Source organism: Drosophila mojavensis, unplaced genomic scaffold (assembly GCF_018153725.1).
Source record: "Drosophila mojavensis isolate 15081-1352.22 unplaced genomic scaffold, ASM1815372v1 contig_49, whole genome shotgun sequence".
In the NCBI taxonomy this organism is placed as follows: Eukaryota; Metazoa; Arthropoda; class Insecta; order Diptera; family Drosophilidae; genus Drosophila; species Drosophila mojavensis.
The window spans coordinates 4,591,768-4,605,859 of NW_025318872.1; the positions used below are offsets into that span (position 1 = coordinate 4,591,768).

Genomic DNA, 14,092 nt, shown 5'->3' on the forward strand with positions numbered 1-14,092 from the left:
TACCAGCTGCGGAATATCATTACCCCTTTCTTATAAACTTAACAAAGATAGAAATAAAACATTTAGATTTTAGAATTATCCATAAGATTTTTTTTTTATATTTTAGATGCAACCGGGAAATCTATAATTACTGAAATTTAAATTTTGTTCAATTTAAAACAGTTAAAAGCAGCAAAAGTCCAATTTAATATTGTTTAATTTATAATTTTATTATGTTCGAACTGTTTCGTATTTCTTTTGATAAGAAAAGCTAATGTCAATACTTTAAAAAGGTAAATTAAATTATTTCCAACTTTGGTAAAATTTACTTGGCACACCTTGACAATCTAATTCTTAATACTAGTATTTATTAAGCACTAGACAAATGAACTTGACTTTTAACGATCTAACTAATTAATATTGTCTCTATGGGTTATAAATTCATAAATATTTAATATCAGTCACTGGGTAATTTCTTACTTATATAATTATTCAACAGAATTAGTAACAAACTGTTAACGTAACCTTTCAATGGGATTGGCCGTTACGGACTAATAGGTCTCTAAGCCAGAAAACATCGATAATTACACTGGTTGTTAATTCTATATATATACTAATCAGAGCTCGAATTTTCAAACTCAGTTTTAAAGACTGAGGATATTTCATTTATCATATCACTAGCAACCAAGCTACGGCCTAGTTTTTGAAATGCTGCATAATTTATTTTCTTAACGAAATAGCTAGAGGCACAAGCCGCCAAATATGCTGGATTGGGTTGGTTTGATTGCAAAGACCAATAAAAGAAAGTTGCTAGGGATCCACTAAGCAAATCGCCCTGGCCACCGCAACGACGTCCTGATCCACCGATTGGCATGGTGTATACTTCATTAGTATGGGGTATGTGAATTTTATCATGGGCACCTTTTTCAAGCACCACAACCCCATCACCGAGTAATGACATCTTTTCGTGTGCCGTCGCGGTATCCTTCCCAAACAATCTTTCGAATTCAATTACATTAGGTGTCAAGATCACATCTCGTTTTCCACATACTAGCTCGATATTATCATTTAGTATGAACAACCCATCTGCGTCTATGACAATTGGTTTTCTCATTTCCAGACAAAGCTTAATGACATCTGTTGTAGTTTTAAGAATGCTAGGATCTCGCCCTAAGCCTGGTCCAATTACCTATAAAAAAGTGTCTAATTAGTAATTGAGGTAAACAATTATTTCAGTATATTGAAATATACTATAACATGTAATCGTTCCAACCAATGCTTTATTTCTTCAACAGCATCCTCACGGTCCAGGACTGGGTGTACAATTAAGTCCGGGCTATACGATTTAATCACTGCCGCTGCATTAGTATGGCAGAACACATGTGATAAATCTGCTCCCACTTTCATAGCAGTAATTGCTGCAAAGTATGGAGCTCCAGTATATTCCAGAGAGCCCCCAATGACACCAATTCGACCATATTGACCTTTATACTTTCCATTGCTCAGTTTGGGTATAATTGTTCTAAATATAGTCAACAACTTCTGTGCATGTACTGGTATTTCTATAATTTTCGACATTTTTAAATATAGATCAACTTTTTTGATAAATAAAAAGTTTTATAAAGAGGGTAAATGGAATTTATATTTTTTATTGGTATTTTCAACGCGGTGTTATCGGGATGAGCAATTACCGATATTTAATATTTTATATTTAGTTAAAATATCGATATATCGATAGGCGAAAATTTGGGTTGCGTTAAAATGTGAAATTAGTTTGAAAAAGGTCATCAAACAACTCCTATGACATATGTATAAATTCTGATTACTTCTTTTTATTTGAAAACTTCAATTAAATTTAAAAAATAATAATAAATAAAAAAAAAACAATTATTTGAGAGTACCCTTTATGTTGTCTTTTCGAAGACTTAACGATCTGGCAGCACAATGCCACCCGATCATTGTGATAACATGTACATTATATACATTGCTACATAAAATTTACATATTTACATACGTATGTATATTTACTGCCAATTCTGCATGCTTTGTTGCGCAATCGTGTTAAAGACCTTGATTTTCTACTTCCTTATCCTTTCCGTTAATTTCAAGAGTGATCATGAAAGTATCGTCTCTGGCCCGGGGATTGCTCAGTGCAATAAAGTTAAATGCGAGATGTTCTACCCGTTCACATTTCACATATTACCCCACTAAATTAGCTGAGGGCACCCACGATGTGCAGAAAATGAATATGTTCCAAGCCATAAACAATGCAATGGATCTGGCTCTTGAGCAAGATTCGTCAGCATTATTATTTGGAGAAGATGTTGGCTTTGGTGGAGTTTTTCGGTATTAACTCAATTAAATATTTTAATACACTTTTTGACATGCTTATGTTAATTTCTTTATTTCATTAGCTGTTCTATGAACTTGAGGGATAAGTACGGAAAAGATCGGGTTTTTAATACACCCTTGTGCGAGCAAGGCATTGCTGGGTACGTATCCAAGATCCGTTAGCTATTAATTTATAGGGAGCTTAAAAGCCGGAGAAAATTTATGTGATGGATGGATATAAAATTGAAATTTCGAAAACAATGATCAGATTGCTTGTTTTTTTTTTTTTTTTTTTTTTTAGCTTTAATTTTGAAGTATCCTAATGGGACCCGACTGTAATGTTGTTAATCATAATAATAATAGTAGCTGCGGCTTTAAGATCAAGTTTTTAAGTAATTTTAAATTATTTTACTGTAAGCCCTATCAGTACTAATTTGAAACAAGTAAGAACGTTGCAGTCGGGCGTTACCGACTGCGGAATACTCATTCACATCCCATCAACAATTTAGTAGTTAAGTTTCGCTCTAATACTGTAGAATATACAGGTTTTTCCGATTTGCCACGCCCCAACTGGGCGTAGACACCTCATTTTTGGTCAGTTTTTAGAAAAAGATAACGGTACCCTAACTGCAAAGTTTGAATGCTTACCCTCAAAAAATGTGAAAATTACAGGGTATTTTTCGATATGCCACGCCCCTAAAGAGGCGTACAAATTATTTTTGGGGAATCGATAGAGGAGGCTACCAGTAACTCAACTATTTGAAGCTTCTAGCTATTATACTTTAGGAGATATGAACTTTTGCGGTTTGCCACGCCCCCTGTGGGCGGACATATATCCGACAAAACTTTTTGGTCTTGGGTGATCAGTCCGAGTTTATATACAAAATTTGAGGTCTCTGCCATCAATAGTGTCCAAAATATAGGACAATTTAAAAAATCACTATATCTTCAGGTCCGATTTGCCACGCCCCCAATGGGCGTAGACTTATAATTTATCTTTAGACTTTATAGAATCATACCATTAGCTGACGTGCAAAATTTCAGCATTCTAGGTTTACAACTTTAGGAGATACAGTTTTACCCGATTTGCCACGCCCCCAATGGGCGTAGATATATCCGCCATAGCTCGTGATCTTGGGTGGTCAACGCGGACCTACATACCAAATTTCAGCTTTCTAGCTCTTCAACAAACATGATTTCTGGTATATCGGAAAATGTATTTTCCGATTTGCCACGCCCCTAGTGGGCGGATCAGGAAAATTTAAACACTTTATAAATCGGAGATATACACGAGTAAGTGTTCCAAATTTCAAGTCTCTAGCTTCAATAGCGGCGAAATAGATTGCGTTAAAATGATAGATGGCAGAGGACGGTCAGACAGACGGACGGACAGCAAGACGGACATTGCACAAAACCAATATACTGATTCACTTTCGTGAATGAGTATAAAAATAGAACTTTATTAGGGGTTGCTTCACGTAAAACTTATTCTTAATCTTATTCTAATATTTTCAAAGGGTATATTTATATTTAAATTTAAGCTATTAATTAAAATTGATTGAATTTTTCAAAGAATTTTATCATATATTCCTGTTTGCTCTTAAATAGATTTGCAATTGGTGTAGCTAATACTGGCACTACTGCAATAGCCGAAATTCAGTTTGCTGATTATATATTTCCAAGCTTCGATCAAATCGTGAATGAGGCTGCCAAATATCGTTATCGAAGTGGGGGATTATTCGACTGCGGTTCGTTGACTTTCCGAGTTCCTTGTGGCGCTGTTGGACATGGGGCTTTATATCACTCACAAAGTCCCGAGGCATACTTCGCACATACCCCCGGTCTACGTGTTGTGGTAAGGCTTTTAGTACATTAAGCAATAATTTTATTAAATAATCATTTAAAATATATTGCAGATTCCACGTGGCCCAATTAAGGCAAAGGGGCTGTTGTTGGCATGCATAAAAGATCCGAACCCATGCATTATGTTCGAACCTAAAACCTTATATCGTGCTGCAGTGGAGGATGTACCAGTGGAATCTTATGCAGATGATTTGGGAAAGTGCGATATTTTACGTGAAGGCAAAGATATTACCCTCATTGGCTGGGGTACACAAATTCATGTCCTTTTGGAGGTAAGTCTTGCCCCAATTTTAATAGGCATATCGACTATGTTAATTACTTGTAGGTCGCAGATCTGGCAAAAAAGGAACTGGATATAGATTGTGAAGTTATAGATTTGGTTTCCGTTTTGCCATGGGACACTCAGACAATTTGCAATGTAAGTTTTTTTTTTTTTTTTTTCATTATTTATTGGGATTCTAAGATCTTTTCGTTCCTATAGTCTGCTAATAAAACTGGACGCGTTTTGATTGCCCATGAAGCGCCTTTTACTCAAGGGTTTGGCTCTGAATTAGCAGCATATATACAAGAAAAATGCTTTTTACGTCTTGAAGCACCCATAAAAAGGGTCACTGGCTGGGACACACCATTCCCCCATGTTTTCGAACCTTTCTATTTACCCGATAAGCACCGATGCCTAGCCGCTCTTAAGGAAATCATCAATTATTGATGCAATATCATCATGTGTGAACTATTTATTGGAAACGGATGCATTTATTTACAATTATTTTGCTGTTTCGTACACCGTACATATTCATAGAATGGGTAACAGTAATAAAAAATTAACTCAAACTTATAAATAAATATAAATGTTTGATAAAAACAAGTAAGAAAACTCTAGTCGAGACTGCTCGACTACGAGATCTCCTGAACCCTCGGAACAACAGCTATTTCAATAATTTTTCCCGTCTTTCAGCTTACACAAGAAACACACACACACGCACGCACAGGCATACATACACACAGACGCATACATACACATTAACAACACCCGAAATTGTATAAAATGCATATATATATATGCACTATACAGTTAAGATTTGGAGACTGTAGCTCCAAAGATGTAGGAGATATAATTTTATAACTGACTTTCGATAAGGTTTTTATCGATAAAAATATCGGGATGATTTATCGATTTTTAATGATAAGCTCGATATCCGCGCTGTAAATACGGACATTTAAAAAACAAGTAAGAAAGCTCTAGTCGAGACTGCACACACAGGCATACACACACACACACATACACAAACATTTATACACACATACACACACAAGCAAGCACGCATGGGCGGCAGTGAGCGCTTACTATGAGAACTTAATTGTTTCATAACTTTTTTGTGGACACACGATCTTCATGAAACTTTCAGATTACGATTATAACATGAATATGCATGTAATTGCCAAAGCACAAGTCTCTACTATATTAAATACGCTTTTTACAAAAGTGACGGTGAGGTGGTGAATTTAGGGGTGGGGGGTAAATTTTAACAAAAACGGAAATTGTATAAATTGCATATAAGCATACATTAAAAATTTGGAGACTCTAGCAATAAAGGTGTAGAAGATATAATTTTATAACTGGTTTTCGATAAGATTTTTTATCGATAAAAAAAAAAAGATCGGGATGAGTTATTGAGTTTTAATGATAAACTCGATATCCGCGCTGTAATTACGGACATTTAAAAAAAAATTTGAAGTCTCTAGCTCTTATATCTTCTGAAATCGACGCGTTCATACATACGGACAGACAGACGGACAGGGCCAAATCGACTCAGCTCGTCACCCTGATCAAGAATATATATACTTTATGAGGTCTGCTACGCCTCCTTCTGCCTGATTTCCCATTGAAAATGGGTTCAGGGTATATAAAAAACATACAAAACTGATGTATGTATTTTATTTGGCGAATGAAAAGATTTTGTAAAGTTTAGGCGGCGTGTACTGTGCGTGCTACTTGCCTATCTCCTTGTCTATTTACTTGCCTGCTTGGTTGTGAAAGAGTAAGTCTGAACCCTTGCGCCAAGCATTCAAGCTCTATGACCACGTTTGCCTATTGCTTCGACATCATTCAAGCGCAATTTGCATAGCAAAGCCATTCAGTGTATTTAGTTTGCTGCTGTGGTTACGTGTGATCCTGCTATTTCAGGTGCTAAGTAATTACATCGTTTTTTGGAGATTAAAAACTTTGAGTCCGGGACATATACATACATACATATGTACATATACATATAACTTTCTTGATTGTCATGAAGATCGATTGAAGCTTTCTATCTTCTGTATGTTTAATAGAAAATTTCTTGGACCATGAGGCTGGGGTTATATGGGTAATTGTATGATGTAATTCAATTATTTAATATATTTTGTTATTTATTACATTTTATTGAAAACATCAAACAACTAGTAATAGTGGTCCTGTCGAAACAGCTCGCACATAGACTGGGCATTAAAAAGAACGATTTTTGCGCGTTTCAATTTGAGAATTGCTATTGCTCCAAGGGTTCAGGGGATCTCGAAGTCGAGCAGTCTCGACTAGAGCTTTCTTACTTGTTATGCTTAAGGTTGATGTCAGAGAAGCCGCGATAAGCGATGCGATATGGAACGACAATAGGCGAGAAAGCTCTACATTCAGGTTTACATGTAATCGCTTAAAACATGTCAGAGTGCAAGCGAAGCGAAAAGTAAAGCGAGTTGTGAGAAAGCATTTCTGAAATGTTTTCTCGCTTTATCGCGTAATAAAGCTTTTCTTATACGTGTGTTTTCGTTGCGTGCTGAGCTTAAATAACCGTTGGTTAGTAGGTGAAATATATTCTTTTTGGCAATTCAAGCAATATTTCTCTCTTTCACTCTGACATGCCATGGTTTACTGATCGCTGCGATACTTATCGCCTACAGCATCGCATCGCTTATCGCGGCCACTCTGACATCAGGCTAAGTTTGAAGTTTCATGTAAAGATTGATTACCCTTCAGTTGAAGGGAATAATTGGAAACAAAAAGAATAGTTTGATGATTTATTTCACTATCATTTTTTGGTAATGAACAGAGTGTATTAGTTTTATATATAATAAATTGCTAATAACAATTACTTAGCTAAAAGTATAACTGACAATAAAAAATTAATTATTATTAAACAGGGCATTTAAGAGAAATAGACTGAAGTTAAATAATTGGCGCTATGTGCTTGAACCACGTCCTCACAATGATAGTACATGGATGTATACATTTGGGAGGGAATTTGGATTCCGTAAGAGCTCTATCATATTTTTACACTATTTATCGCGTTTTTGTTTACTATAAGAAAAGTATAAGAGAAATATTTTAACGACAGTTAATACATTTAATTTAATATAAATATAAAGTATTTACATCTAAATCTGTTTATAAATAATGATCATTGTTTTGTGATAATATAGTCTTTGGAAATAAGTGGGATGCGGAATAGTCGGGATTAAAAATTATAGTTTACTTTCTAGCCATCGCAATTCCTAGGCCCAAAATTCCACCAAGCACAAGAGCAGCTCCTCCAGCCACAGCAATGCCCTTTGCAACCTCCTTATCGCTTTGTTTTTTAATGTATTCCTATAACAAAGAAAAATTTACGAAAATTAACGAAATTGCATTTGTAATCCAGCCTGTTTCGATAATAAGCTTACCTCTAATGACCGCACTTGATCATTAGATTCAATATCCAGAAATGCTCTACAGTACTTTAGGCCTTCTGTATAGTTTTTAATTCGTGCGTTTCCAAAGGCAAGATAATAAATATAATCACGTCGTCCATCTGGATGTAAGCGACAAAGATCTTCCAAAATCATAATACCCTGATTCACATTGTAAAATTGTAAAGGCGTAGTAAATTCAGGTGTGCATAAATGATATTCATACATACACATACACAAACAATTTATAGTTCAATTGTTCAATATAAATTACTGACTCACCTTCCGAATGTCATTTGTATAACGACTCCGGACCAAGCAGAAAGCGTATCTACAAATTTATATTGTTTCATATTTATATATACATTTGTATAAAGACCAAATTCAGCTACGTACTCAAACTTTGTTTCTGTTGAGACTTCCCCATCGAGCTCAAACTCATGGAGGTACTTCCTTTCGAATCTCTGTAAAATAAATATTTTACAAATGTTCAGAGCCTGTATATTCATATTTATGTACCTCTAAATCCTCCTGGGGCACCACTTCGTTTAGCAACTCCTCCATCGTCTGATTATTTCACAATATGAATTGTTTTTTTGTTAATTTTATATATATATATATATACGAAAGCAAACAAGAAAAAATATGTATGGCGATAGTTGTTAGTGACTTACAATTGAACGATAACCGATATATGGTATTTTTGATATTAGTTGTCACAAGTATATTTAGAAAGAGCAAATATCAATAATGACAATATTAGGAAAATGTGTTTATTTATGCTATTTGTTTAGCCTTTATATATTTATAATTTTATATATAAAACCGAAAGAAATTAATTAATTTAACATGACAAATCTTAACATGATTAAAATAAATAATAAAGCTCACAAATTTAATAAACTTTTGGTTTATAATACTTATTTTAAAATACTGCAAACTAGTATAGAACTCGAATACTTCCATGTTGTAACTACGAATTCAATTAAAACTATATAGATCTGGTGGCACAGGTTTGCTTTTATCTGGCAACTTTAATGGATGGCATCCCTGTTTTAGGCAACCATATTTTTTCTGTCTACAAACCAAAACAGAAATACCAACATACATAGTAATGGTTTAATAAATGAAGTTTTATGAATTCAGTTTTCCAATATTTCAGTTTCTATTTTTGTGTAATTATGAAATTAAATTAGAACTGAAATCATATCAGCTGATAAGGAACATTACTTAAACATAGTATCTACACCACACTTGCAAATGGAGCAACAGCAACAAAAAAGCGCAGTTCACGTCTCTAAGTTGTTTGTCTGCACGGCTGTTGACTGTAAAGATGAAATCGAAGAGGTAAATTCGCATATAAAATTTTAAATATGAGTGTGGGCACTTACAAAGACTTTTATTTTTTATTTATTGCACAAACAGAAATTCGAACGATCTTACGCTAGCCTGCAACAACAAATTGCAGGCCTCAGTGATAAGGAAATGCATGATATGCTCACACAGTTTGTCTGCAAAGAGAAACAGCATGAGGAGATTTCTATTGGCTTTCTATACATCATATTAACTGATCCGGCAATGGCTCCGAAAACGTATCGGGACATAACACTTGTGTCTAGGGATGGAATGAACGTAATTGTAGCAAATCTTACACTTCTAGTGGCCGAAAAGTACACCAAGTTAACGGAGACAGCCAGGAGACAATTGATCTGGGTATTACGTGAATTTGTGAAGCACCAGGTTCTTAGCGTCGAGAATGTAATTTGGAATTGTTTACGTCAAGCGGGAGGTGGAGATGTGTCCCATAAAAATCTCTTCCTCGTTGAGAGTCTTTTGGATATATTCATCGAGTACAGGGCGTGGCTGGAAACCAATCCTTTCCTTGTACAGTCATCAGTTTACAGTTTTGTGCGCCTTATAGAAGACCATGCCAATCCAGCCTTGATATCATTACGTCAAAAGGAAGTTAAATTCACAATTTCTTTGATTCGGGATCGCTTTCATGACATTATACCGTTGGGCAGAGATTTTGTACGGTAAGTCTAAGTATATCATAAAAAATGCATGTATGTAATGCTGCATATTCAGAGATATTGTAAAATTCTGAAAACAGCTTTTCAACGACTATTGAACGCCTTAACAAAATACATTTTTTATTCATTGCCTAAAGAAAATTTAATTTAATTTTAATTTTTGCGCAGGCTATTACAAAATGTTGCACGCATTCCGGAATTCGAACAATTATGGCGAGATATATTATACAATCCAAAAAGCTTGCATCCAACATTTAACGGAATTTGGCATTTATTGCAAATACGTACTAGTCGGAGATTTTTACAATGTCGGTTACTTCCAGAAATGGAGCGAAAACTCCATTTTTTAGCATCTTCCGTAAAATTTGGAAATCAGAAACGCTATCAGGATTGGTTTCAGGATAAATATTTTGCAACACCCGAGTCCCACAGTTTGCGGTCTGACTTAATTCGCTTCATCATAAACGTAATTCACCCAACAAACGACATGCTGTGTTCGGATATTATCCCACGTTGGGCCATAATTGGCTGGCTTATCTCATCGTGTACGAATCCAATTGCATCGGCTAATGCCAAATTGTCACTCTTCTATGATTGGCTATTTTTCGATCCGGCCAAAGACAATATCATGAATATCGAGCCCGGCATTTTGGTGATGTACCACTCCATTCGGAATCATCCCTTTGTAAGCAGCACATTGCTCGACTTCTTGTGCCGCATTACAAAGAACTTTTATATAAAGAACGAGGATAAAATAAGATTGGGGGTATATAATTCATTAAAGTTGATACTCGATAAACAGGTAAGTCATGATTGCTTATTATCAATGAACGATTACTGAAATCTAATTCCGAATATAGGTCATTCCAAACTTGCATCCGCTATTTGAGTCGCCGAAGCTGGACAGAGAATTGCGTAATCTAATCCGTGAGAATTTTAGAGAATTTGTGTCCCCCGTTTCAAATATGCCACAGACTATGTATCCAGCAACACATTCTATTCAGGCGCCTATCTTTAAAAAAGAAGCGGATCAACGAATAACGCAAATTGGTAAACGTCTTGGTAATCTCTTAGTAAATTAAACATTAATCTTATAGTTATTTTTCGTCTACTGCTTTTTACAGAAAACATCGATGTTGGTGCCGGAGTACTTGCTGCAAATAGTAGCACCATTTCGTTAGTGGATGATGATAGTAAAGTTGCTACTATTCCAACTGAAAGTTTAGAGCGTGAAACCGAAGCTGTATTTAGTGATGAAGATGGCGAAAACCTTGGTAGATGTACCAAGAATGAAGAGAATACTGACGATGACGATGACTTACCACTGTCAAAAGTTAGTATCGCAAATGAACACTGATGTTTCAAAATCATTAAAAACGTTAAAATTATATTATTTAAGGTTCGTCTTAAAGAGAAACCAGTGCCCGAAAAAGTAGAGTTGCCTGAGGCAATAGCTGAATCGTTCGAGATATTTGTTACAAAACGCAACTCTTTCACATGGGAGGCATTTTTGAAAGATTTTCGTACCTTACCTGCCTCGACTTTAGATGAAACACAACTCAATTATGTGATCTCAAATACGGTTCTCATTCTCCGGGAAACATTGCCTCAACAAAATGTGTTTTCGGAGAGCAAAACTGAAGAGAAGTGTTTGGCTAAGAGCATAAGCTATCCGCTATATGGCTTATTTCGGTTTCTGTATGAGAATGAAGATAAGAGTAAAAAACCCTTTCAGAGTCTATTATCTGAAATATGTGAGCGGTTGAGTGAAACGGGATATCTGCTTCTATACTTTATGAAGATTCACTGCAAATTGCAGACACGAAAAAATGCCCAGCAATCGTATCAGTTTAAGACGACAGTATATCGGCAAATATGCGAGGCTACGGACGGGAAGATTGCCAGTTGTCTGGTCCGAGACCTTGATCTCCTTGAGAAGGAAAACACCACAATATATTTGTGGCTACTGCCCGATATTTACAGAGAGTTTAAAACTATAGCCATTAATAACACTGACCTTTTACGTATCACTCTTCGCTGCGTTGACGCTAAAAACGTACGCGATATAATGTATTCTATTGCCCAGGGCAAAATGACAATATTTAAGCAAGATGGCTTGATTGAATGTATACGTGAAAGCCTAGAATATGAAACGTACGAACAGTTTTGTCTGTGGCAGCTTATACAGGCACATGATGTACCACTAAAATGTATACAGGTAAGTCAACTAAATATTAAATATTGTAAATGATGACAGATATTCCTCGTATACTCGTATACGTTCTGTAAAGAATGTATATTCAGGGCAACGAGCTGAGTCGGTTTAGCCCCGTCCGTATGTCAGCTCGTCGGTTCATATTTTTGAACTCTTTGATTTCTAATAGTAAATGAGCTAGACCTTGAAATTTGTTAGTGGGTAACAAATAAGATATAATTGTATTCTTTTATTGTTATTGACCAAAAACCTTATCGAACCTTATTTATGAAATTGTATCTCCTAAATCTGTAGAGTTGAAGTATTTAAATTTTTAAATAGATACTAATGTGCATTTTTTAGAATTTCGTTCTCTCCAAATTTACTAAAATCGTATTTCAAATAGTAGAGTCGTGTGCTTTGTAAAAACTCATATGTGAACATTGTCTGTCTGGCAGTTTTAGATCGATAGTCCATCTATAAGGAAAGTTATTTAAGATTTAAGTTCCCTTGGTAAGCTCACACAGCGCATGCTCATGCGTGTGTATTTTGTACCTGTATACAAACGTAATATTTAAAAAAATATATTAACATCCGACATGCGTTTCATGTCCTGTATTCAATTTGAACCTGAAAATATAAATTTCTCTTTTCCGACAGGACATACTACCGGAACTAGAAGCTGCAAATCATCCTGAAGCGTTAAGTCATTTGCTGTTGCTATTAAAGAACGAAGAGCCTACAAATGAAATAATCAGACTATTGCTTAGTAGGGAAGCAAAGTCTAGAGGAGATCCATTTGTCACATCGGCCCTTAGGTATATATTAAGTGGATTTCTGAGATATGTTATTAAATTGAATTCTTTCGAATAGATTTTGGTGTCAGCGATGCGAAGAAAAACTCTCTGAAATTATAGCATCTCTTCTCACCTCAAAATATCCTAGCTCATCTCCCAACAAGCGAAAGCGACCATCTAAAGGTAGTTCCGCTGCAAGCAGTACTCCATCTGCTGACCACGTGAGTTTCCAATTTATAAATTTTATGTTCAAAAAAAGTATTATTATTATTTTTTTCTATTTCATGCAAAGGTATTAAACCATTTAGAGCATTACAGAAGGAGTTGTAGACATGGCACTGGCACAGGATTATATGTCCACGATATGATGCAGCGGGCACTACAATCAGCGTACACACATAGCAATGAAAGCACAAAGGTGATGAAAAAAAAAAAATATATATATATGTATATATATCTAATATACCTTTATCTTTCTGAGTAGAAACAGTTCAGTGATCTTTTCGCATTGGCAGCGGAAGATGAGACAACAGCCGTTGGCAGACGAGGGGGCAGTGGACGGGGTCGCAAGCAGCCAGCTGGTAAAAAAGACTCAAATAACCACAGTGCGGGGAGTAAAAAGAATTCAGATGTCGTGAAAGCTATATACTCCTCTGATGAGTCATCTAGTGAAGTAAGCATAGAACTCATTTTTAACTAATTCCCAGTTATTTATATACATATTCGAATATTTCAGGAGGATTGGTCAAAACATAAAATTACGCAAGCAGCGAAGAAAAGAAAAAAAGCTATAAATGATTCCGACTGACAGTGTCAACGTCAATTGCAGTCCTCAGTCTTAATCGGTTCCTTTGATGATGAAAATTACACAAAAAATAAATATGAGTTTTTGAACGAAATTACTTAAGTTTAAAATGGTTTAAGATTTTATCAATTTATAATTAGTAAAATCAGTTGTAGAATTTTTTTAATGTTGAAATTGTAACGTTATATTTTTTTATTTTTAATAAAAATCAAAGAAATTTATTCAACAAACATACATAGATATATACTATTATTATTTATATAGTCTACGGCAATAATGTACCTCGAAACAAATTGATTTTTTACCAGTCCATATACAAAATAAAGAAGTTTATATTGATTTTAAATGATGTCCTACGTACGTCTGCGGAATTGAATTTGAATTTTAGAAAGAT

At 35.1% G+C, this 14,092-nt stretch overlaps 4 protein-coding genes across 7 annotated transcripts; 2 read left to right on the top strand and 2 right to left on the bottom strand.

Moving 5' to 3' along the window:
- Positions 1 to 188: 188 nt before the first annotated feature.
- On the bottom strand, positions 189 to 1,674 carry LOC6578162 (ATP-dependent (S)-NAD(P)H-hydrate dehydratase). Its single transcript, XM_002004043.4, has 2 exons — positions 1,231 to 1,674; positions 189 to 1,168 (listed from the first exon to the last, which is right to left on the bottom strand). Exons 1-2 carry the CDS (start codon positions 1,555 to 1,557, stop codon positions 593 to 595), a joined length of 903 nt encoding a protein of 300 aa, XP_002004079.1. The 5' UTR covers positions 1,558 to 1,674; the 3' UTR covers positions 189 to 592.
- A 220-nt stretch (positions 1,675 to 1,894) lies between these two features.
- LOC6578163 (2-oxoisovalerate dehydrogenase subunit beta, mitochondrial) lies at positions 1,895 to 5,038 on the top strand. Its single transcript, XM_002004044.4, has 7 exons — positions 1,895 to 1,993; positions 2,089 to 2,325; positions 2,394 to 2,471; positions 3,919 to 4,165; positions 4,227 to 4,445; positions 4,499 to 4,591; positions 4,655 to 5,038. The coding sequence occupies exons 2-7, from the start codon at positions 2,096 to 2,098 to the stop codon at positions 4,880 to 4,882; spliced, it is 1,095 nt and encodes a 364-aa protein (XP_002004080.1). The 5' UTR covers positions 1,895 to 1,993; positions 2,089 to 2,095; the 3' UTR covers positions 4,883 to 5,038.
- Positions 5,039 to 7,207: 2,169 nt separating this feature from the next.
- LOC6578164 (mitochondrial fission 1 protein) lies at positions 7,208 to 8,537 on the bottom strand. 3 transcript variants are annotated; one of them, XM_002004045.4, is made up of 6 exons: positions 8,389 to 8,537; positions 8,266 to 8,333; positions 8,152 to 8,200; positions 7,864 to 8,031; positions 7,677 to 7,789; positions 7,208 to 7,501 (listed from the first exon to the last, which is right to left on the bottom strand). In XM_002004045.4, exons 1-6 carry the CDS (start codon positions 8,431 to 8,433, stop codon positions 7,480 to 7,482), a joined length of 465 nt encoding a protein of 154 aa, XP_002004081.1. In that variant the 5' UTR covers positions 8,434 to 8,537; the 3' UTR covers positions 7,208 to 7,479. The 3 variants fall into 3 exon arrangements, 2 of the variants coding, with proteins under 2 accessions (XP_002004081.1, XP_043865092.1); XR_001449482.3 differs by lacking the exon at positions 7,208 to 7,501 and having other exon boundaries at positions 7,671 to 7,789; positions 7,864 to 7,991; positions 8,389 to 8,436; XM_044009157.1 differs by lacking the exons at positions 7,208 to 7,501; positions 7,677 to 7,789 and having other exon boundaries at positions 7,863 to 7,991; positions 8,389 to 8,436.
- A 362-nt stretch (positions 8,538 to 8,899) lies between these two features.
- On the top strand, positions 8,900 to 13,792 carry LOC6578165 (integrator complex subunit 3 homolog). Of its 2 annotated transcripts, none has more exons than XM_015166027.3 (11): positions 8,900 to 9,216; positions 9,295 to 9,905; positions 10,071 to 10,704; positions 10,763 to 10,964; positions 11,027 to 11,235; positions 11,302 to 12,120; positions 12,757 to 12,914; positions 12,970 to 13,114; positions 13,186 to 13,311; positions 13,378 to 13,566; positions 13,630 to 13,792. In XM_015166027.3, the coding sequence occupies exons 1-11, from the start codon at positions 9,130 to 9,132 to the stop codon at positions 13,699 to 13,701; spliced, it is 3,252 nt and encodes a 1,083-aa protein (XP_015021513.1). In that variant the 5' UTR covers positions 8,900 to 9,129; the 3' UTR covers positions 13,702 to 13,792. The 2 variants fall into 2 exon arrangements, with proteins under 2 accessions (XP_015021513.1, XP_032584522.1); XM_032728631.2 differs by having other exon boundaries at positions 8,901 to 9,216; positions 10,763 to 10,952.
- The last annotated feature ends 300 nt before the right edge of the window (positions 13,793 to 14,092 follow it).

Excerpts from the sequence above, each read along its gene's own strand:
- LOC6578162 (XM_002004043.4), bottom strand. The coding sequence starts at position 1,557 with ATGTCGAAAATTATAGAAATACCAGTACATGCACAGAAGTTGTTGACT. Across the intron at positions 1,169-1,230 it reads TGGAACGATTACATGTTATA|GTAATTGGACCAGGCTTAGG; the intron begins GTATATTTCAAT and ends ACTTTTTTATAG.
- LOC6578163 (XM_002004044.4), top strand. The coding sequence starts at position 2,096 with ATGAAAGTATCGTCTCTGGCCCGGGGATTGCTCAGTGCAATAAAGTTA. Across the intron at positions 2,326-2,393 it reads GGCTTTGGTGGAGTTTTTCG|CTGTTCTATGAACTTGAGGG; the intron begins GTATTAACTCAA and ends TTATTTCATTAG. Across the intron at positions 4,166-4,226 it reads CCCCCGGTCTACGTGTTGTG|ATTCCACGTGGCCCAATTAA; the intron begins GTAAGGCTTTTA and ends AATATATTGCAG.
- LOC6578164 (XM_002004045.4), bottom strand. The coding sequence starts at position 8,433 with ATGGAGGAGTTGCTAAACGAAGTGGTGCCCCAGGAGGATTTAGAG. Across the intron at positions 7,790-7,863 it reads ATCAAGTGCGGTCATTAGAG|GAATACATTAAAAAACAAAG; the intron begins GTAAGCTTATTA and ends TCTTTGTTATAG. Across the intron at positions 7,502-7,676 it reads GGAATTGCGATGGCTAGAAA|TAAACAAAAACGCGATAAAT; the intron begins GTAAACTATAAT and ends CTTTTCTTATAG.
- LOC6578165 (XM_015166027.3), top strand. The coding sequence starts at position 9,130 with ATGGAGCAACAGCAACAAAAAAGCGCAGTTCACGTCTCTAAGTTGTTT. Across the intron at positions 9,217-9,294 it reads GTAAAGATGAAATCGAAGAG|AAATTCGAACGATCTTACGC; the intron begins GTAAATTCGCAT and ends TTGCACAAACAG. Across the intron at positions 12,121-12,756 it reads TACCACTAAAATGTATACAG|GACATACTACCGGAACTAGA; the intron begins GTAAGTCAACTA and ends CTTTTCCGACAG.